Here is a 23,867-nt window from a genome sequence, read left to right as displayed (position 1 = left end):
ATAAAACATACGTACAGGGAATCAAGATGGCTGCGCCCCGTCACAGATGTGTCTTTCTTTAAAATTGTGTCTATGAAGGTGCATGTGGGTATGTTCGTAATATTAAATGTTTATTGTAAAAAGGACAATACTATCTGAACTAGTTGCGCTGACAGAGTCTCGTCTAACGCCTGTAAATGCCTGACAGTAGAGCCCAAATCGTTCAAAGTTTGTTCACATGCTGTTTACTCAGCCATGCTTATAGGGGACGTTAGCTAACATTAGCCTACTATTCTTGCTGATTATACGTTATCTTGTGGTACGAATTATTCTAAAAAAAATCTCTACACATGCAAACATTGTAGTCGAAGTCGTGTACAGTCTTGCTGCTTGCCTGTCATTATAACGTTGAAAGTAGCATAACCTGACGAGCCCCTAACTTCACGTCAACTGAATGGTTCTTTTAGTTCTTAAAAACTAACGTATAATGAAACGTTGCCATTCTTGAAACTACATAATACATTAAACTACAAATACATGTTTGAAACTTGCAGCATCAATGAATGTGTTCTTTTTTGTAACTTTGCAGGAATCAGTTAAATAAAACAAGTCACGATGCTGAATCTTAGCAATGAGGTGGTGAAGATGAGGAGCGAGGTAAAGAAGGTGAAGGTCTTCATCATTCGCAAGCTCACCCGTCAGATGAATATGCTTAAAAAGAAGAAGGGCAAAGAGGAGGAAATGCAGAGGAATCAGAGGCGGGCAGCAAGACTGTTGGAGGAGATCCATGAAATGAAAGTCCTAGCACCAGACACAGTCACCAAGACCGCCTTGCAGACAGACATCAACTTTGAGAAGGTGTGTCAGAATCCACAGGCTAGCATCACAGATCGCGCTGTGGCCCGCATTGCCACTCATCCTCAGTTCAGCCAAAAGATCCAGAGCATCAAGGACCGAATCAATGCCTTTAAAGATGAGAGGACCAGCACATCATCAAAGGGAGAGAAAAAGAGTAAACCAGATATAACTGAAAAAGAGACAGAGAGACCTGTGGCCAGTGAAGATGTTCAGGCCACAGCTGGTGAGGTGGAGAAGATATTGACAGAGAAACTGGATGACAATGACAATCCTCCAAGTGAAGGCTGTGTTACTAGTACTGAGGAGACAACTGCTTCTCAAACCAGTCAGACAATGTCAGACAATGAAGCAGCCACGGTAAAACAGGTAATTACTACACCTTACATGTTCATGCAGTAGATGAAATTGAATTGTATAAAATGCTTGTTTGATTTGGGTTATAAATGATAAAAGACCAAACTACTATCTGAACTGCTGTCCTGAACCACATAATACAAACCCAGCAGTCAACAGGTTTTAAACAACTAATCAGGTTTACAGTAATATAATAACATCTATTTAGTAATTGTAAGCCAGCCCTTTACACAGTGTTTTTTGTTAAACACTGTGTAAAGGGCTTATTTGTTACAGATTACAGTGCAACAAAGAATGCAAATGATGTTGTGGTCATTAATCATATTAAGGTCATTCAATATCGGTTCAGGCAGGCGTGATATCATGGTCTCAGATTTTTGTTCGTTTTTTTGTTCAAACAGTCCCCCATGTCTTATAACTCATAAGAACATTTTCAGCCTCTTATTTCATTGCTGAGATATGCTTTTGCGATGATTGATAGACACATCTTAGAAAATTGCAGCGAATGTCAGTTATATTCTTCTCCTGTCTCAATGACCCCATATTTATACCTGAAAATGTGCACACACTGAGGCAGTATGATGTGTAGATTTCTAATACCAAATTTCCCCCCCAATCTTCCTCTGTTCTCTGTGTGTGTTCTTTTGCCTATCTTAATCTTTTCTTTTTATTGGCCCATCTTAGATATGGCTTTTTCTTTACAACTCTGTCTATAGGTCAGTATCCTAAAGTCACCTCTTCTGCTTTTGTCGGCATTTGTGTTTTGTGGGTACTATTTAACAAAGCTGTCAGTTAAGGACCTGTGAGGCATGTGTCTCTTAAACTAGACACTCTGATCCATGTCATCTTGCTCCATTGTGAACTGGGGCCTCTCACTCCTCAGTTTCTTTGACATGGAATAGCCTTCATTTCTCAGGAAAAGAATTGATTGAAGCTTGTCAGAAGGATAATTCTTTGTTTATGCCCACTTTGGGCTTTTAATCAAACCCAAAATAGTTGACGCTGCTGATATTCAGCTCATCTAAAGAGGGCCAGTTTCATTGCTGTTTTCAGCTCTAACATAATTGCAAAAGAGTTGTCTAATGATCAGTTAAGTCAGTAAACTTATGTTAGCAAACAGAATGTGCCATCGGAACATAAAGATGAATGACAATGGGTGATAAATGGCCTCTTTATACTTTATACAGCTATTTCCTTCTACAAGAGGCATGTACAACGTTAATGATGTCTACACTGTATTGATCAAAAACAAGAACATTTCTAATTGACTTGAAACTTTTGAACGGCAGTGTACATACACAAACAAGCACAACTGGTCCGTTATATACTACTTTGATGCAAACATGGGTGTGTGTTTACACCCCCACCTCCATGTTTACCATTTAAACTCTGTGATGAACAGAGTATGTATGTAACAGTATGATGTATTTGATACAAAAAGACACTTATCCAGCTACTCTGATCTCTCTGCACAGACATCAACAGAAAGTGAGAAGGTGCCTGTGGAGGTGGTGAAGATGAGGAAGGAGGTGAAGAAGATAAGAGTGCTCATCATTAGCAAGCTCACAAACCAGACAGATGTCCTCAAGAGGAAGAAAGGTGAGCCATCCGAGTTGGAGGAAAACAAGCAGAAGATCAGCAGACTTCTCAAAGAAATTCAGGTGCTTCGAAGCGTCAAACCAGACCATGTGACCATGGCTGCCTTGCAGGAGAATGCAAACCTGGAGAAAGTGTGTGAGGACCCTGATGCTAGCCCACTGGAACGATCCACTGCCCGTATCGCCACGCATCCTCGCTTTGTTAAGAGGCTGCAAGCAGTCAAAGAGGCCATTGAGGAGGAGAAGCGAAAAGCTGCAGAAGCTGAGGAAAAGAAGAAAAGACGCCTTGAGCAGGCCTCTGTACAGAGAGAGAACAGCGAAAAGGAGGAGGAGGAGGATGAGGAGGAGGATGATGATGACCAAGATGATGACGATGATGATGATGATGATGATGATGACGATGATGATGATGATGATGATGATGGAGAGGAGGGTGATGGTGATGAGACAGAAGAGGATGATGAGACAGGTGATAGTGAAGCAGAGGATGAGGAAGAGGAAATACTAAATGAGAGACACATTACTAGTAAATCTCAGGTAGCTGAAGTGGCCCAGATAGTTGCAGATGAAGACATTTCAATTAAAGCAACTTCTGCCCCAGTAAAGAAACCTGTAGAAGGAAAACCTGAAGGACATTCTGTGACCGTTGTGGATCGGGAAAGCACATCAAACATTTCTTCCATTGTAGACAGCAGTTTCAAACCTGATGCTAATACAACGCCCTTGAATAAAAGCCATACTGTCTCTCCTCTTCCAAAAAATAAACCGGTTTCTAAATCTGTATGCAAGACACCAATAAATAAAGATAAAGAGGAAGTAAAAGCAGCAGAGGATGCTGACAGTGAAAGTGATTTGGAATTGTCAGATGGTGAGGAAAAGCCATACTTTGATGACAGCACAGAGGAGCGTTTTCACAAGCAGTCATCTATGTCAGAGGAGAGTGATGACGATGACTTCTTTATTGGCAAGGTCAGCAAATTTAAGAAGAAGAAAAAGAATCTGGCAACTGGTGAGGAAAAGACAAAAGATGTAAGGAAAAGTGCCGACCAGGACACTGAGCAAGACCACAAACAAGAGGAAAAGGAAACCACATTCAAGAGTGACTTCAAACACTCTAAATTTGAATCCGTCTTCTGCAATGCCCTTTCAAAGGGTAGAGGTGCCAGAGATAGATTTGGTGCCAAACCACCACCACGGTTTCAGAAGCCAATGAGGCAGCCAGAGGGAGACTCAGAAGCTCCTTGGGAGAGGAAGCAAAACCAGAACTCTGCACCAAACAGGAAACCAGGGTCGTCCTTCCAGAATCAGAAGAGCGATTTCAGTAGTAATTGGGGACATAAGGAAAAGGATTCCTTTGGAGCCAGAAGAGGCAGGCAACCAAATGACAGTTGGCAGAACCAGAATAGGAGCCAGAGGCCACCACCAGGGAAGACCTTTAACTCTTCCAGACAAGCTCCAGAGGCACTGCATCCTTCTTGGGAGGCCAGCAGAAAGAGGAAGGAGCAGATGAGTCAAATCACAGCGTTTCAAGGGAAAAAGATCAAGTTTGATGATTAACTTGTTGTGATGTAGGAGATCATTTTTATATCAGATTAATTAACATTATGTTGGAGACTGTTTTCTGAGCATTGTAACATTTGTGGTCAAAACAAGTAGTATAATTTTACATTTGTGTTGTGCTTCTGAATGTCGGAATTTGTTTTATGTTGCTTAATTTCATGTTTCATAACGTTGTCATTAAACATGTGTCCTTGTAGCTGTGAGTTGATTTGAATACCTTCAAAATTATTGTACAATGAGTTTATATATCTCAGAGAAAGAACTCAGATAAGTCAGCCTGTTAGCATCGAGGACTGAGACACAAGACAATAGTTTGTGCACTACATGTGGATCTCTGTGTTGCCTTTTAAGCTTTAATTTTTTGGTAAGACTTCCAAGTCCTGTATTCTTCCGTCAAAAAATATACAAGTATAAGTATTTCTAGTGCCTGAACCCGACCGCCCATTTTGAACACGTCACAAAAGCTCTGTCATCATTTGGGGCGGAGAATACCTCCTCCGCGACCAATCGCCTGCAGTATGCAAATATTATTTGAAAATTTGCCGGGAAATCTGAGTTTCGCGGGAGGGCCTTTCGCGCGTAAACCGTATCCCTTCATTCATTGTCAGCTTCCTGGAGCCATTTTTCTAGCTGCCGGGGTGGAGTTCGCGTCTCTTTTAAATCCATTCCATCGGACGATTTTAGACAATAAAATTACACAATTTTAGAATAAATATTTTCGTAAGACATTCGTCTATTGATTTTTGTGATTATTTTGATAAACTGTCCGTGGGATTTATATAAAAATATATCCCAACCAAAGGAGGGACAAAGGGAGCCCGAGCCTCCGAAGATGAGAAAGGGGGTTTCCTTGGTCCCGGAGAAATTGATATTATCGGGGGTCGGGGGCTCTACCCTTGACAGAAATTCAGTTTTAACGCATTTACCTGATCGTCTGACCACCGGTTATTCCACTGCTACTTATATACAAATAATTACTCCACCGTCCTGTGCAGCACAGTCTAACAATGTCTGTGCGCCTGATCCTCAAACTGGCAGTTTGCTGTATACTACTCCCCACGGACCAAGCAACGGAACGGGACAACGACCACCTTTAGGACGACCTCCGGTAACCCATCACTAAACCTGTTTTTGAATTGACGTTAATTGCCTATTAACAATCTAAGTTTGCGACGCGAACCAGCTTTGTTTGATCGGTTTTAATAGCTGTCAAAACAGATATTGCACCAGAGCTAACTATGGTTGTCTGGAAAAACTAGCAATGATAGTTAGCAAAGTTAGCTATTGTTTCTGCATTTCCTTGTGTTTTTAAACAACTCTTGCAATCTCTAGAAAACTTTCAAGTCTTTTGTGTTATCTTCTCTTTGAAGACCTTGCATTTTCTTGTTAATCCTACCACTGCAACTTGCATTGAACGTTTGTGTCGTTGCTGGCAAGTGATTTAAGGTAGCTCGACAGACCAAGGTGCATTAACATTTGATGACAATAAGTTATATCGTTTGATGGGTAACCGAATTGGTTAAGACTAGTAGATAATTTAGCAAATTATCACACTAACACAATAACAGCTGCAGCAAGCTAGTGCAAGCAGTCATACAAAGTGCATAATTTGCTAAGCAATTAGCTTGCACGCTAGTCGAGAAACATACGTGTTGGTCAGTCAGTCTGTAAACTCGAATGTTTAGGATTGATGTGACTAAAAAAAGACTGTTGGCCATTTTTCTGTTCGAAATGAAATGGGTGTATATTCAACCTATAAGTTATCAAACTAATCGACAGACATGGCTTCGTGTTCTAACTAGGCCCAGTTGGTGTTTGGAGGGGGGATGGGGTCCATTTGCTACCTCAGAAGCACCTCGAGGACTTGATAACTAACGTTAAGTTGCACTTAACATGTACAAACTAACCATATTCAACATTTTGTCTTGACGCATCCCAAATAAGTCTTATTGTGCGTTCAGAAATTACTCTGATTGTGTAGACCAAGTTAGCTAGCGTCGTACACCAAGTGTTTCCATTTAACTTTGCACAAGGTTAGTAAACTGAAGCCATGGGGCTAGCTGGCTAACTTAACTATGGCTGAGTGGGCCTTTTCAGACAAATTGGCCGATAACATTATATAAACTAACTGGTGAAAGGATCTTCATAAGTGTCCTAGCAGTCTTACGAACGCTTGTCCCACAAAGTACTTGTTTACGTCCTGTGGCTGCAATTAGTTAAGCTCAATACCCGTTTTATGCATGTATACAGTACAAAAGGACTCTGCTTTCAGTACTTTAGACATATTTCATTGCACCGTGAATCGAAGGAAGTTACTTGCAGCAACGGAGAGGGAGGCATCATGGTGTCTATTTACTTAAAATGGACGCAGCTGCAGGAAGATGGGTAGTGCAACACCCCGTGATGTGTGTTTCCTTCTATGAAATGCAGCATTACGTTACTTTTGAAAGCTACTACCCGTGACATCTATGTATTTTTGTTTGGTGGAAATCTTTGTCATTGGTTCTATCAACTAGGGTATAGTCCCAATTGCTTGAGGGCACAAATAACGTGGATTATTTCTATGAAGATCTATTAATGGCAATGCTTCCCAGTATGAATTTCCTTGGTAGTGCACTAAAGGTAGCCAGGAGGGTTTTGCTCAAACGATTTAACTTATCCTGGGTGGCAGTAGTAATGACTTAGATTGACATTTTTCACCCGTTTTTGAGAAAAGTTGTGTTTCGAAACATTTTGTTCACCCTTTCTGAACATTTTGATTCAAGCATTTCCATTTCCACACTTTTCAGGCAAAACGTCGTCTGGAGCTTGATATCACAGACCACCAGTACAGTGACCCTACCAAGACTGCAAAAGGCAAACGGGGACCCCTTCAGCCGAAAAGCCCCAAAAGTAAGCTATGCAGGGGGACCAAATGGGGAGTGGAACCCACATAGGAAGGTGTCAGTCATGATCCCAGAAGATTCCAACGATTTACTTGACTACTTGTGTTCTAAATTGGGGTCATTTTGTTATGAGCATTTCTAAATAAGGTTGCATAGATTGCTGTGCATATCCTGGATTATTGTCAGAATGCATACGGAGTTATTACCAAGTTTATTTAAACATGCGAAGAGTTTGCGTATCGCAGAGAAGTTATATAAGGGGTCCAGTACATGAACTTTTGCTACAAGATGCAAGGTGGTATGCACACAACATGTACAAGGAGAGAAAAGACCGTTTTCCCTCAAGACCTGTAAATATAGAAAATAAAAATGTGTGTACACATACAAATCTGCATGTTATCTGCATGTTTTCTTAATGTTTTCATAAGCATCAGGCGTTGAATAAGTGATTTGCTTCATCCCTTGGTGAACACAAAGGTTTCTTTATTTAGCTTGCTGGAGTATGTTTTTTGTAATTGCCTAACATATTTCTTTTTCTGATGCTGCAGCACCCAAATCTCCACCAGAGAAGACCCGCTATGACACGTCACTGGGGCTGCTGACCAAGAAGTTCTGTCAGCTCCTGGCCCAGTCCTCAGATGGCGTTCTAGACCTCAACCAAGCAGCTGAGGTTTTGAAAGTCCAGAAGAGACGCCTCTATGACATCACTAACGTTCTGGAAGGTGTCCGCCTCATCAAGAAGAAATCCAAAAACAACATCCAGTGGCTGTGAGTATAGCCCAGGCATGGATTGAAGCCATCACAACACTAGTGATTGAGGAATAGCGTTGACCACAGCAGAGTGGGGGTTGAGGGAGAACTTGGAATTAGGGTTAAGGTTGGGATTAGTTTGGGAGTGTCAGCTCTGGGGTCAGGGATGAGATTAGATTTGCAGTCTTATGGTCTATGTTATGGCCACGTGAGGCCATATGGTCCTACTGCCCAGTTTCCGCAGCATCACTGGCATGTTTGCTAGTGTTGTGCTTCATTGTTCTACACTTGGAGAGAGTTTATATTTGGCACTTTTTGTTTTGTGTTTGATTGTTAAATGCATTCTTAGATGGAAAATATACAGTATGTTTTTTTGCACATCAAGCGATTGGCCATATTTTGACATGCATGCAAACATTCAATGCAAACATGCAATGCAAACGTAAATTTCAGCACGGGATTGCGGATATCGGATATAGCGCATCATTTATTCAAGTCGCTTAACTCTAGCCATCATAATGCGAGAAATTCCTGCACACATTTTACAGCGCTGTTGATAATGTTAATCTAATAATGGAGCGGCATGAATGCGCGACCGGACAGACCAACTTCTGACTTGAATTGAATCTAACACCATGCAGAGACGCGCACAGACTCTTTCTTTCTCTCTCCTTTCTTTCTCTTTCTTTCTCTTTCTTTCTCTTTCTTTCTTTCTTTCTTTTTATCTTTCTTTCATTCTCTTTTTCTTTCTTTCTTTCTTTCTTTTTCTCTTTCTCTTTCTTTCATCTTTCTTTTTCTTTCTTTTCTTTTTCTCTCTCTTGCTTTCTGTCTTTCTTTTTTTCTCTTTCTCTCTCTTCCTCTTTTTCTCTCTCTCTCTTTTGCACAGTAGGACTCGTCACCAAGTCAAATTGTGCTAGGTGCCTCTACATCAACTGTTAACCGAAAGGAAAAAAGTTTAGCTATCAGGAAGTGTCAGGAATTTAGCAAACACAGAAGGATTACATAGAGTGGCCATGAGATGCAAGGGGACATGGATGTGTTCTCCATTTGAGGAACGTAATCGATTGTGAACGTGCACATCAGCTACAGGCAGCTAGACAGACTCGGAGCGCATGGAGGCCCACTTTCACTTTCTAGAGTGGATTCATTATGTGAAACATGCTTCATACCAAAACAGCGATCAAACATTATGAAATGTATCATGATGTGTTGTCACAAACACTTAATCCTTACTTCCTTATTAGAAAATCAAAATCATGTAAGTAAAGACTGTAAAGTGATACGTGGTGTTCTCTCATTGACGGCTGTAATAAGGAAAATGCGATCCCCCCCCCCCCCAAAAAAAAAAAAAAAGGTCAGGGCTGCCTGATAACATGAAATATGTAGATCTCAGCATTGCTGTACAGCATGGGTGCATATGTGATATTTCATGTTTAAGAAGTGTCGGTGAGGCCTAACATTTTTCAGATAAAACTCCTCTTTTACCCTGCCTTTATTTGGTTGGTGCAGATAATTCCTCAAATATTGTAGTCCTCAATAAGCAAAGTGTACATGTTACAGATATTTTAATGCTAACATGTACATGACCGACTTTACCAAACCCTGAACAGTAACACAATTGACATTGTGCTTTTTCCCCCTCCATGTAGGAATAAAGCCATTAGGCATGCCATGACTTATTTTGGTTTTATGGTCATAATATTTGGCCGGCACTTTTGCCCCAAGCAACTTACAGTATATAACCACTACATTAATTTAAACTATTATTTTTAACCAATAAAGTTGAAAAGCCTACATTAAGTATAATAGTAACAACAATATACATCATCAATGTCAAATATCAACAATGAAAATAATAACAGAAACCATAAACATACAAACTGTAACTCGGTGAAGTGTAGGAACGTAGAACATTAGGTAACTCATTCCACCTACAGTATGAGGAATCACAGAGCAATAGTTTTGACTGACCTCTCAGCGTTTATGGATGGCCGACACAGTAGCCACTCATCAGGACCGCGGTGGTTGAGAGGACGTAAAGTTGTAGTGCCAGCTGTAGATGTAAAAACAATGTTTCTCCCAAGCGTGTCTTTCAATGTTCTGTACATGCGAGGTAATGTTTCAAATTATGGAACATGTTATGGTCCCATTTTCTTAACCAAACACCATATTACCTCAATAAACCTCTGGTATATTTGCTATGTATGTGATTATGACTATTTTGAGTGCATCAGTGTTGCAGTTAAATGATACCTCTGTTCAAGAAGATCCAAGTATTTAGGTTAAAAATGCATACAAGTGAAGTGTCAATCTCTTTACTCTGTTTGGGCATGTTGTGGCTTGTGGAAATGGTGTAACAGACTGAATCAGCAAACTAGTTAGCGAGCCAGCTTGTAGGCTACCCAGTCACTTGTCTCGATAAGAATGGTCTTTCCATTATAGTCCTGAATTAAATATCTAAACTACATAACATACACATTTTTTTGCAAATGAATTGACCAAACTTCATAATCTGACAAATTTCAAACCTTCCAACCTTTACAAATTTCAAACCTTTTCCATAATTTTTTCACTCATTTGCTCATTGCTCGCACATGCTTTCATGTCTTCATGATGAAACTTAGTGCTAAGAGGTGACCATTGTGTTTCAGGGGCTGCAGTCTGACCTCGGAAGGGGGCCCCCTCTCTCAGCACCACCCAAAGCAGAGTCTGGACCGGGAGATACTGGAGCTGAGTCAGGAGGAGCGGCGGTTGGACGAGCTCATCCAGACGTGCACGCACAAGGTCCAACGAATGACCGAGGACACGCAGAACCAGAAATATCCTTTACATAAGTCCCCCGTCTCCTTGCTGTGATCAACAAGTTACATGTTCGTCAAGAAGTGTGTTTTGTAGCAGACCACTTGAGTGAGCATTCCACCATAATAATGGTCTTGGGGCAGTGCGTCACTCAAGGGTGGATGAATTGGTAGCCTCATATCTCTTCAATGACCCCTGTGTTGTCTTCAGAATCACAGGTGGTTGTTTTGTGTCTTGAGGCGCCACAAGCCTCTTTGAAGGGTCAGAGTGCAATGTCGCTTACTTGACCTTTTCCTTAACCCTGTCCTCACATATGCGTATGTCAGCTATCAGGACATCCGTCGGATCAGTAGCCTCAGAGACCAGACGGTAATTGTGGTCAAAGCTCCACAGGAGACTAAACTGGAAGTGCCTGATCCCAAAGAAGTAGGTTATTTTTAGGTCTATTTATTCCACCCAATTCAGTCAATTCTGGTCTGTGTTGTAGACCTGTCTGTGTTGCTTGTAAACAAATCAGGGCCTCAAATGATCACATTTATTTTGTGACTGAGCCAGTGAGCCTCCCTTAGAATATTCACACCAGTTACTTTATAAACTATATATTTTAAAGGATCTGCTCTACCATATTGGAGAGTTGAAATGTGGAATTATGACTGTTAATTTGCCCCTTTAGCTACTGGAGTTGTCACCTCATCTAAAGAGTTGTAAACGGTGACTGACTTTTGAGACTAATGCCTTCCTATTGTGCTGGCAGAGTTTACAGGTCCACCTGAGCAGTTCACAGGGCCCTATTGATGTCTTCCTCTGCACGGACGAAAACAGCCCCGGCAGCCCCCTGAAGAATGGCCTGGATGTGAATGGGAACCACACCGCCTTTGTCAAAGTTTCTCAAGGTGAGCTCTCTTCTGTTTGCTTTTGACGAGGAGCAGAATTTTCAGAGGCATTACAACCTGCTTGAAATGGAAGTCTTGGTTGTCCTTTGTGTTCCAGTGAAATTGGTATTTTATGTACTTTAGAGTAAGGCCTAATGGCAAGAGATGAGCATGGAGGTTTCTGCCCTTGTGAAGCGAGGCAATATTTCATTTCAGGCCCTGTCAGCAGCATCAAGTCTGTGATCATAATTGAAAAGGGGGGATGGGGATGGGACCTGAACATGTAGTCATGTTCTGTAATTTAGCACATGAACAAAACTTGGCTAGCAATACTGAACTCTAGCTAAAGGTATGAGTTGCTTTATTCTACAACCTAACATCTATTATTGAAGGGTTGCCTGTAAAGCAGACTATTTTAAGCTCTTCAGACGCCAATTTAAATAGCTAGTCTCTGAAACTGGGCAGGTTCTGTTCATGACATTAGCCACCAGTTCCTTAATGCGCTGGCAAGCTTCTGCACACACTCATCATGCATTCGCTACGCGGCGTGCACCCTAGGCATACTCGATTTTTCAGCATGTTTCAGCAAACAAAGCGAACAATCGATGGAGTTCAAATTGTCTCCTTAATTGATTTGTGGTTATAGTTTTGAATATGCTCCTTGATAAGCAGTTTTATTGATGCAAGATCACAAGACTTGTATTAAATACAGCAAGCATACTAATTAGGGCTGTCAAAATAACTGATTAATTTCGATTAATTAATTTGAGAAAAAATAACTGATTAAAAAAAATAACGCCGATTAATTGATTCCGCGTGACCTTTGACCCCGAGCCATTGTAGTCAGTAACCATTAGACTGTAAAAAGGAGAGAGAAGAAAATGTGCTGCCTAGATCATTGATTGGAACATTTACTTTTAAAAAACGGCCTGATGGTGTCGCACCTTAATGCAAAGAAATAGTGTTGACATTGAGGGGAGTGTTAATTTATTTTCATTGTGTCCCCTAGGTTATATCTGTGGCCTGAAACAGCTTGTATATGAAAAAAAACTTCTTCCCGAAGCACTTTTGAATTTATTTCCTCAGCATATTAGGTCATATCATAGATTATTATGGCCATTATTGAAATAATAATAAAATAGTTTTTGAACTTTAATGTCACTAATGCTGATTATTCAATGATTCATTTGAATTTAAATATTTAAAAATACTTTCACAGCAAATATTAAATATGTGATTAATTTAGATTAATTAATCACAGAGTATGTAATTAATTAGATTATTTTTTTTAATCGATTGACAGCCCTAATACTAATATATACTGGGCATGGATACTAACTGGTTGAGTTGCATAGACATTTCCAAACGGGCTACTTTCAAGACGTTGTAGAATCTGATATTCAATCATTGATTCAAGAATGAATTAATTCTCATTTTTTTAAGCAGACAAAAACATCATCTGGATATTGTGGTATTTGATAAGTGATGATTCTTGTAATATTTAAGGACATGGTAGGAATGAGGAACTCACTAGACAGACAATAGAGTGAAGTTATTTCGGTGTTGTCGCTTGCTGAGCAGAGCTCATGCACAAATGCCACGCGTTTTCAATACCTTCTTGATGCACGTTCCCAAAATTTTGGAGGTACGCAGCAGCACCCGCATGCCGCGTTTGCGCAATTTTCATCAGTCAGCCAGCACGCAGTGCATGGAATGCAGACGCAGGACTGTGTCTAAACCTTTAAGTTAGCAGTTTTCATTAAACAAACAGAACCAATACTGAATGACTTCAGATTGTGCTTTGACACAGCTGTGGGTTTCCAATATTTTTCAATCCACTGGAAATTCAAAGCTTAACCTAGCCCTTTTAATCTGATTTATTTTTTGTATTTGCTCTGGGGTTGCTTATACTAGTTGAAATTGTCTCCAATTATTTCCAATCCACTGGAAATTCAAAGCTTAACCTAGCCCTTTCAATCTGATTATTATGACTGCCGCGCAGCGAAGCGGCGGTCATATAGATTTAGTCAGAATTTTTTTTTTTTCTTCTTTTTTTTTTTCCTTTTTCGCATGTCCAAATTTCTGTCAATGATTCCCGGGACACTGAAAGACCGGGGTAGACGAAACTTGGTGGGCATGTAACCCCATATGGATAGCATGGAACCATCGTTTTTCGTTTTGATCTGTAGCCCCCCCGCTGTACTGGACCCCCCGAAAGGAGGGTAGGGCAGACACAGTTTTCTGTGAATATCTTGAGAACCGTAGGGCCTAGGATGACCAATTTTTTCTGTATGTTTGCCTCCAGGGGTCATGTTAACCCATTTCATGTGCACACATGTGCATAAACAGATACACACGCACACACATACATTCACAGTAATCATACGTATGACACATACTCACACAGTAGACATATGTATGCATGCATGCACATGCACAAACACACAAGCACGCACACACACACACACCCACACACATAAACATAAACGTGTACACATGCACACAATTCAAGAATTTCTCAGAATTATGAACAGGCAAGATGGGGGTGGGGTTGTATAAAATTAATTTTACATGTGGAATCTATGAACTAATTATGTTTTGGTACTTGTTGTCTAGCAGATACCAGTGAGAATGGAGTGTGGCTAATGCAATTTAGTGAGACAGTTAGAATCATATAGGCCTTTCAGCATGATTTATTTTTGTGGAAAAAATGTGCTGGACTGGGTGGCGGTCATATTTTGTACCGCTCTGCGGTACATCTAGTTTTTTTTTAAATTTTACATTGGAGTTGCTTATTCCAGTTGAAATAGAATCTTCATTTCGATTGGGCAGCCAGACCCCATTATAAACAGAATGTGTAACCCCATGTTTATGCGGAAACTGATTTTGGTACTATTAACTGCAGTGTTTTAGAAAATTTGGGATATTGATTGTTTTTGAAGTACCATGACTATGCTCTTAAGCAAAAATGTCAAAAGTTTCTTAATTGACAATACTTGCATGCATCAGGTAATTGTTCAAACAAGGGAAATTAGCGTAGCTTTTTGATTGTGGTCTGAATCTGAATGTCAGGAAGTGTTGGTTTGTTCGAAGAGGGTGGCATGTAAAGCGGAGTAGGAGGACGAGCAAGACTGGATAATACAACTTCAACCTCTTTGTCTCTTTGTTTCCACCTCTTCCCTCGGCTGCGTAGATGGCGTGTCTAGCGATGGAATCACGGTAAATGGCGGCAACGGCACAAGTGGCAGCAGCATGATCAGCACACCGGTGAAAAGCCAACCGCCGAACCTCGGCGTTCCGCCCCTATCCCCGCTCTCGGCCTCCCTCTCGAGTATCCTCCAGCAGACCGATGACCAGATGCCCTTCGTCACGCTCTCGCCTGCGCTGCTGAGCGACGACTACATGCTGGGCCTGGAGGATGATGAGGGCATCAACGACCTGTTTGACTCCTACGACCTGGACACGCTCCACTTCGATGACCTGCTTTGCAACTGATCTCTCACCTCCAAGGCCCCAGGGCCCCCTGAAGCAATGATTGTAGAGAGGAGAGGATTACAGTCTGGCTGATGAGGTGGCTGTCTAAGTTGTGGTGGTGGTGAGTAGCAGCTACACCGAAAGCGCAGAGAATGAGTTCACCCAGGGAACCCTTTGGTGACGCGTGTGCACCTTATTGTGGTAGAAGTGAAGTGACTACTGGTCTGGAATGTGGGTGAAGCAAGGAGGGGTAATGGTGGGCAGAAACGCTTCACTGGGCTCGGTGGTCACAGTACTATGTTGCACTCCAGGATTCTCTCGGCCACAGACTTTTGTTGGTGCCCTTAAAGCTAAAGACTGCTGTGTGTGTGTGTGTCCCCCCCCCCCCCCCCCTCCATTGGTTGTTTTTTGCTTAGTTCAGCTTGTTTTTTTTTGTTTCTTTGTTTTCTCTGTTGTACAGTGATATAAGTTAGCATCATGGCACTATATCCTACAGAACAGAATTGTCAGTGATCAGTTTTGGTTAAATTTGAAAAGCATCATTGTGTCAATGCTCGTAATGTTTGTCAGTTTTTGGCCAGTTGTCACAACTGTATTCCTGCTGTCCTTTTTAGGCGGGGTGTGTGTGTGTGTGTGCTTGCTATGAGTGAACGTGACTGCATGAAAGATGTGTAGTATCTCTCTCAATTGAAAAGGAAAAGGTTTGAGTCACATGCGTAAAATCCACCATTCTCTGGCTGGAGGCAATGAAATGGAAATGGGCCAACCTCCTATCGCACACAAAAAGAGACAAAAGGAGAAATTACTAGTCATCAGTCGCCGCTCAATCTCCAGCCGTCTGAAAACATTGAAAAGGTCAGACGATTTAGCTGGTGCAGTCATGCGTAGGTTCATTTGGACAAAATTTAAATAGAAAATGGCAATTACTTCTAACCCAAGTAAATCAATCAAATGCTGGCTGTCTGCAGAGGCATTACATGCTCCAGCCACAGTGCTAGGAGTATCTCAGGGCCACCAAAATGTAATACTTGATCGATGCATTTCATCATTAATCACCGTTTGGGGAAAAAACGATGTACAAAACTGAAAAGCGAGGCACTCCTTGTCTTCCAAACTATGTGTTGTGAAACAGAATAATTCTCTTTAGTGTTTTTTTTTTTTTCATCTTTTTTTTTATAATTTATTTTGTCAAGCAGTTATACTTCTACCCATTGACTGGGTATCCTACCTTTTTACAAGCCGATTTTCAGACATGGTTGTATATGTTTCCATTCACCGGAAATGTAAACACTTTATATTCCCTATAAAATGCTTTGTGAAGGACATCGCTGGGGATGATGGTGTGTTTGTGTTTGAGTGAAGAGATGAAGTGTAATGCCTTCAACCTCGAATATGCTAAAGACTCCTTGTTCTTTAAAAGCCATTTTATAATAAATAAAGCTCTGATGTCAATGCATTAGGTACTTGTAGACTACCTCTTGAGCAGAGTAGTTGTGATTTTTAATTATCTTTTGTTTGTTTTTGTTTTGAGCTAGCTTTTGTAATGTACATGTTTTACATTATTAATCTCCTTCAAAAGCTGTGTTTTAATGGTGGTTCTTCTTTTGAATAGTTCCCCTGGGAAATTGTGTATGATCTGTCAGTTTACAGAAGTAGTCACTTTACATCAACAAACACCATCTTGTGCTTTAACCATCTGTAGACCGATGGTTGGTTAGCAGTGCAATTTGCACCAAAAGATTAGTTGATCTGTTAGTTTGGTAGGGTTTTTTTTCTGCCACTTGTAAAATCATGGAGTACTGAATAGCATGACTTGACATCATCCACTGGAATGGAGTGTACATGTCGGAACCGAAAAATGGCTAAGTGTCACGTTTTACACCCTATAATGTAAAAATTGTGCCTTTTCTTTTTTTGGATGACATGTCATCTGCTCGACAAGCTGTTTCAAATGCTGCAGTGTACATGTCAGCCATGGAAATATTTGAAGTATTCAAAAAATTGCCACGGATAGGCTCCTTCTTGCAACTCATTACTGTTAAATTGTAGAAGATCAAACCAGGTACTGCCCTGAAGATCTATTCTGTGAGGTCTGTCGAGATCTTTGTTTTGTTTCCATCTTTTTTTTTTTTTTCTCCTCATTTATGCCTGATCAGTAATCTGGTGGTGGAAACCAAGCTCTCTTGGTTGGTTCAGTTAGAGAGACCTAGCTGCCTTGAATCATGGTTGGTCATCTCCGACTTTGTTTTAAAATGTTTGTGTGGATTTTGGAAAACTCATTTGCTTCAGTTTTTCCAAAGACGAAATGTAATTGAGAACATTAATCATGTGTTCATTCAAGCTAATTCTCAGAGATACGGCTGACTTGATGGTTCTGAACAAAAAATGTGGCATTTTATCAGAAACGGTGAGCTATAAACCTTTAAGAGGAAATGCATAATTGAATCAGGTTTAATTTAAAATGTGTTACGACCTACAATTGAGTGTGTTTAACACGTGTAGATTTTGTTTTTTTGTTGCCGTTTTGTGTGTGAATTGTACATAAAAAAAAAAAAAAAACGAAAAAAAAAAAAGTTTTAATAAAGATGTGTTGAAGCTTTTTGTACCTGTACATGTTCACTTTGAAATCTATTTGTCAGACCAATCACTTTTTAGCAATGGACCAATCAGTTTTTTACCAATAGGCTACGTGCACCAAAGGTTCTCTGTGCATTTGTTTGTTTGCGGTGGAGTCAGGTGTGTTTTAACCTGTTGCTATTGTTGATGTAATTACTGTCTACACAGACTGGGTTTGGTGATTCACTAGGGAATCAGCGTGTTACGATAAAGAAGGATTTTGTGTGTGTTAAAAATGTTATTATTGGGCAAACAAGATATTCAGTATCAGAAAGAGGTGAGGAGCGGAATATAACAGAACATGCCGTTATATCCACCAGAAATAAATAAGCATACAGGAGAAGACCCTTTCGTTCACGTAGTCTATTGCCGAACTGAATTGTGGGTCCGTTGCGTCGTGTTTTTCCTGTCGCTCGCGTTAAGAAGTTCAGCTGTTGCTGCGCCGACAGATGGCACCGGCCAATCAAGCCAATCGACGGACGGCACCAACCAATCCAAGTACAGTTATACTTAAAGTCATTTGCATAGCTACCGTCGGGAACACCCACTGGCAGGCGTTGACTAAACGCAACTGTGTATAGAAGCCATTAGGGAAGTACTCCTGTGATAGGGGAATCTAAGGTGGAATTTCACCAGCTATAGTGTGCTATGCGCATATGAAGTCATTGCTCTCTAATTAGATACCCCCAGTTGAGGCGGGAGTTCCTCTGAGTCAGTGTGGTCATACAGGATCATACATGAAATCATGATCTAACATGATCCTGGTGTCTCACTGAAGTGTTTTCAGAGTTGTTAACTTGAATTCCCAGTTTATCCGAGCCCAACTTCCACCTTGAACCAGTGGCTGGCCATGGAATTAAAATCCTTATACTGGGAGTTTGGGGGTTGAGATTGCTCAAGTGCTGACAGGAGGTGCCAACATCCACTTTGGCGCTTGGGAACAGGTAGAGACGCCTGTGTGTGTGTGTTTCTGCGTTCCTACATAGGGGGTCAAGGACCCCAATTAGCTTTGCTCTAATTGGAGAGAGTGCCCTTAGGGTTGATTGATGGCCTTGTTCACACTGAAGAGCAGGTTGTCTCTCAGAACAAAAAGTTTTCCTCTCTTCCTCCCCCCTCCTCTTGTAAATGGAGGCCTGTGGCGATTGTGTAGAGCAAGGTCATGGGTCACTAGTACAAATGAGTTGATTTTCTTCTGTCAAGGGGGTTTAAATGTCGCCAAGAGTTGGGTTTGTTCTTTGAGTGACATTTCCTGCTTCAACCTGCCTTTTTGTGTCTGATTTAGCAGCTTCCAGTGAAAGTCAGTGGTTAGTACTGATTGCAAGATATTGCTGGAAATGATTCCTCAGTGCCTAACTGGTCTTGTCAATCAAATCTGCCTTTTGACACCTAATTATTTACAGTAGTCAGGGTGTCCTTCACTTCAAATATGCCTATTCTCATCTCAACTGTTTGCCCATATAATTGTACTTTTTTACTTTATAATTTTTGTTGTACAGTTTGAATAAAACTGGCCATTGTTGAGGATGGAGAGGGTATTGACTGTTAGTGCAGCAGCACTGTCAGACTGGGTGTGTTTTGGATATGAGCTTCTTTGTTACAGCGCCTTGATCTTCCCCACTCTGAACTTGAGGTGGCAGTGTTTCCTCATCTAGAAAACAGCAGCTGTTTTTTGAGGAGCACTGCCCTATTAAAGCGTGCCCTGGGTAGATTTCCTGCTCTCCTGAGTACAGTAATGTCAGAATATTATTAACTGGCCACCTTGTTAAACCCGGGATGGTGTTTTTCTTTCCCTCTCTGCACCAAGCCAGAGGAATAGGCTCTCCTTTGTCTGACGCTTTTCCATTGGTGCCATTCACACCCTGGAGTGACTTTAAGTACCCCCCCCCGTAATACACCCTGTCCTTGAGGGCGCCTTTACATTACCTATAGACCTATACATATATGGCGCCAGTATCATATCTGTTGCAATTACACTGGGCAGGTAAAGAGAGAAAGGAGTGTCCTTTTTTGCTTGTCTTGGCGTCTGTCACACAGGGCTGTCAGACATCCTATTAGCTTTTCATTATGTGCCGAAGAGCTAGTGGAGCAGGCTGCACCATTAGTGTGAGCAGATTGACTGACGCACTCATTGTGTGCTGCTTCTCTTATCTCGCCGAGCCTTGAAGACTGCGCCTTGGTTGAGCCGTGTGTGTGTGTGTGTGTGTGTCTGTCTGCCTGCTCTTTGTCTGAGGCGAAAACGAACTGAAGCGGAGAGGCACAGCAGGGCTGGCGCGTTCTATGTGGTGATGTAATGTGGCACCTCTGGTGTTGCACTGCCTGCTTGCCTCTAGGTGGCACTGTTGAACCACGGCAGCGGAGCAAGGCACACTTAACCTAGTTCCCCACTTTTTTTTTTAACTCACCCGTCAGACAGAAAGTTCATAGAAAGTCACATATTTCATTAGAATCGCTGGTTTGTGTGATTTTTGTGAATGTGTTGTGCTGAGATCTTTATTTCGTCTGTTTTCCACACGGCCTCGAATAGGTACTTCAGGATACTTGTCTACACTGTTTTGGATTGATGTAAATGGCTTTTGCATTTGAATTTAAATGGATCCAACAAATGCATGTCGGAGACTCTTCAGTGTGTAGTCAGCCGTCTTACAGCGAATAAGCCTCATCTTATCAATCTTAATCAGTCACTATAGAAATGGACTCTTCCCCACTCTGACCTCATGTCTAGACGTCTAGTTGAGCTTTTTGATGCGGGGTGTTAGAACACGTTCTGCTCTTCTGCTTCTGCATGCCAGAGGAGAGTGCAGGCAAAAAAAAAAAACCTAAAAGAATCCTCGCACACAGTATGCAACAAGCATAGTAGTAGCAGTAGCAGCAGCAGCAGCACTTCTGCATGCACACGCGTGCTCAGATCGCATGCTGCAGCTCATTCATAAAAACACACACATACACTCACATACTCGCAGTGTACAAAGTCGAGCGTTTAGGCTGCTGCTGATTGGCCGAGGGCTCTACTACGCTGCAATTTGCGGCGCGGCGCCGTCCAATCGGAGTGTTGGGGAGAGGCTCCCCTCTCTCCCCTCGTTCGCTCTCCCCTTCTCCTCCGTGCCCACCGGTTCAGAATCCGGTGCCTCCAATCGCTGTCCACTATTCCCCGCTCAGCCACAACATGACGAAACCCCCCAAAAATGCAAATAACATCATTGTGCCCAGAAATGTTTGGCTTGGCTTAGCAGGTGCATGTATTACGTGTGCAAGTGTGCTGGTGATCTATTGACTCACGCACAGGACAGGTTGTGCCCCTTTAACGCCCTGGATCGATACCTCTGCCTCTTTGCAGACGGTGGAATGAGGTGTTCTAATGGTACAGCGTGCCGTTTTGCATTATGCATGTGTGCCCATTGATGACCGCATGTGAATGGCACAAATGTGCTGGTCAATGACGGAGGGACATTAGCCGCTACGGCTGGGTTATTTCTACGCAGCACAGTGTCTGGGCCAACAAAGGAAAACCAATCAATCTCATGGAGGAAAGAAAGAAGAAAGGGACACTTGAGCAGCGGCAGTGAGCAAATGATACACATTATTACTGTGCTCAGTGCAGTGCACTTTTCACAGATTCTAATGAAGCCCATGTGATCAGGGCCGGCAAGGAAATGATCTGAGAACAGTCAAGTGGTTCGGTACACTTTGAGATCAGCCAAGCTGAAGCTGCTGCTGGTAGGGGTTACTGCAGGTCATGGCTCGTACAGTACGTGCCAACTCGTACTCAGCCAGTTGTGCACAACTCAAGATGAGAAGGAAGGAGAGAGAGAGAGGGAGGGAGGGAGGAGAAGAGTGAGAAGGAGCGAGGGAGGGAAAAGAGTGGTGCAGAATGGAGTGTCAAACAAGAGTGAGAGAAGCTGGGAATGTGCCAAGAGGGATGAGTAGGTGCGTATTGCTTTTAAAATGTGCTGCTGAATCTTTTTAGCAGCACACACACTAAAAAAAAACCCAACCACCACTTGTTCACAGTACAGTAGCCACATTAACAAGTACAGAGCTCCAGGTTTCAAGGTTTAGCGCCATTCTTCTGGATTAGTGGTGCATTATCAAGTGAAAGTTATTCCTTAGCTTACACTGATGCTTTCACTCTTAAAACTTCAGACAACTGGCCAACCACCATATTAATATACAAATCAATATATTTGTCAAGTGAATGAGCTCAGAAATAGCCAAATCCTAAGCAAATGTACTTACTGTAGTCCAATCACGGATTGATATATAGTGGGCAGCTGGTGGTCATCTCTGAGTTATATCTGTTTCAACCGGTGTCACAAAACACATATCACTCTCGGGAGAGTTGATCACTGTGTGTGATGCATCGCTATCACTCGCCCAGGCCCAAATGGCTCTTTTCATTTTCTTTCCTCATGCGGACACAGCAATCTCTCTCTCCCCGGCGATGGCTCCCCGCTCCTCACTGCCGAGGCTCAGTGACCCCTGCCCTCTCCTTTATGACTAAAAAGAGCCGTGATGGATTGTGGGACGGCAAACAGGTGATGGTGAATCACTTGGACAGATTTCGCTCGGCGCCGGCACAAAGAGATATGATTGATTTTTCTCCCCGGGGTGGCGTCTGTTCTCTCTCAAAACCAGAGGTGATGCCCGTCCACTCTGGCTCATAACTTTCGGTAATGATGGCCGCCACACACCGCCGTCTCACAAACACTGGTCCGTTGCAATGCGAAGTTGAGCGTTGACTTGCAATGCATTCTGGGCACGTTCTGTTATTTTGTTTTTTTTTCCGTGCCGCTGAGCTGAAAGCAATGAATCCAACCAGAACAGAGAAGGGGGTCATCATATTGTCATGTATGATGGGAGAAGTCAGGATTGGGGTTGCCCTTCGCTTGCCTTGCACTTGAATTTGACACCCAGCATATTCAAGAATTTGGAAATAAGTCCAACTTCACTAGAATATGCACAATATTTTGACTATTCATATTGACTAGTGTCTAGTTCAAGTCATATTGACTTGAAGCATCAGTTTAGCAAGGTGTGGTCTTGGAACAAAAATGGTAGATGTAATTGAGTTGATGGTTGTTAAGTTGTGGGTTTAATATTGAAGAGTGGATGAGAGCTATTTAAAAAAAAAAAAAAAAAACTATTTAGGATGCATCAAACAAACAACACTTTCATTATTTATTTCATTTTTCAAAAAACACGATTCCAAGAGCGATCATTGCCGCATGGTCCTATAGCCAAAATTCAATCAGTGCAAGATGCTTTTTCCTACTGCTGTTTTCCACTAAAGCCTTCCAAATTAAGATTAATAGTGTTTCATTTGCTAACTCGTTACATAGCTCTGCATAATTAGACTGTGATACTTCATATACTCTTCTTTGTTTGGCAGATAAATGGATACATACTACTGGGCTTGCCTTAAAAGCATATTTTCACTTAATTTCTTAAACACACATTTCAAACAATCCCATTGCATTCATAATGATCATTTTTTAACATGCTGCTCCCAAGGGGAGTTTTAATGGTTTTCCACCTTTTTTTTCTCGAAACATGTATTTTATAGTTCTACACTTCTCCTCTTCAGTGATTAATGTCAGAATCTGCATATACCCCCTTTTAAGCCGTAGATGGTTTAAGCCCAATCCAGTAATGACTGAAAACCGATATTGCATTTCCTCGAAGGAAACAGAAGTATATTAAATTAGAACAAAACTTGTTTGAACTTCCAGCACTAATGCCTTTGCTCATGGGAATGATCATCAATAACATCATTGGCACTCATTGACTCAGAATCTTTGGGCGGGGGAGGAGAGGGGTGTTCCACTGCCCCAGCCCAACCGGTACTCTGGTGTGAGATTAATGCCATGGCGATTGGAGGCGGTGATTGGAGGCCTGGGCCAGTCGGGCGATCTCTGGGCAGGAGGAAAAGTCGTTCAGGGAAACAAAATTATGACTGCTCTTCTTCCGTTCTCTGCCAATCCATAAAAGGAAGAATCCATATATGGACCAGGTGTTAATTTGATTCTCCATTCATTTGTCTTTTGGAAAGGAATGACTGTCCTTGGTGCGCATTAGAAAATAGATTTTATTTCCCTCTTTATTTCATTATATTTTTTGCTCCTTTT

The 23,867-nt window shown here is 41.7% G+C and overlaps 2 protein-coding genes across 3 annotated transcripts; both read left to right on the top strand.

Moving 5' to 3' along the window:
- Nucleotides 1–5: 5 nt before the first annotated feature.
- On the top strand, nt 6–4,545 carry srfbp1 (serum response factor binding protein 1). Of its 2 annotated transcripts, none has more exons than XM_076301843.1 (3): nt 6–88; nt 569–1,203; nt 2,667–4,545. In XM_076301843.1, exons 2-3 carry the CDS (start codon nt 595–597, stop codon nt 4,344–4,346), a joined length of 2,289 nt encoding a protein of 762 aa, XP_076157958.1. In that variant the 5' UTR covers nt 6–88; nt 569–594; the 3' UTR covers nt 4,347–4,545. The 2 variants fall into 2 exon arrangements, with proteins under 2 accessions (XP_076157958.1, XP_076157959.1); XM_076301844.1 differs by having other exon boundaries at nt 22–84.
- A 430-nt stretch (nt 4,546–4,975) lies between these two features.
- On the top strand, nt 4,976–17,696 carry e2f3 (E2F transcription factor 3). Its single transcript, XM_076301841.1, has 7 exons — nt 4,976–5,457; nt 7,139–7,241; nt 7,783–8,002; nt 10,636–10,803; nt 11,095–11,209; nt 11,538–11,676; nt 14,849–17,696. Exons 1-7 carry the CDS (start codon nt 5,182–5,184, stop codon nt 15,148–15,150), a joined length of 1,323 nt encoding a protein of 440 aa, XP_076157956.1. The 5' UTR covers nt 4,976–5,181; the 3' UTR covers nt 15,151–17,696.
- Nucleotides 17,697–23,867: the final 6,171 nt, after the last annotated feature.

This window comes from Alosa pseudoharengus, unplaced genomic scaffold (assembly GCF_046254945.1).
Source record: "Alosa pseudoharengus isolate Yale_2024_CS ecotype anadromous, Long Island Sound unplaced genomic scaffold, YU_APseudo_1.1 YU_APseudo_1.1_scf_23, whole genome shotgun sequence".
Lineage (NCBI taxonomy): Eukaryota > Metazoa > Chordata > Actinopteri > Clupeiformes > Clupeidae > Alosa > Alosa pseudoharengus.
The sequence above is the reverse complement of the archived record's forward strand: the minus strand, read 5'-3'. Positions and strand labels throughout refer to the sequence as shown.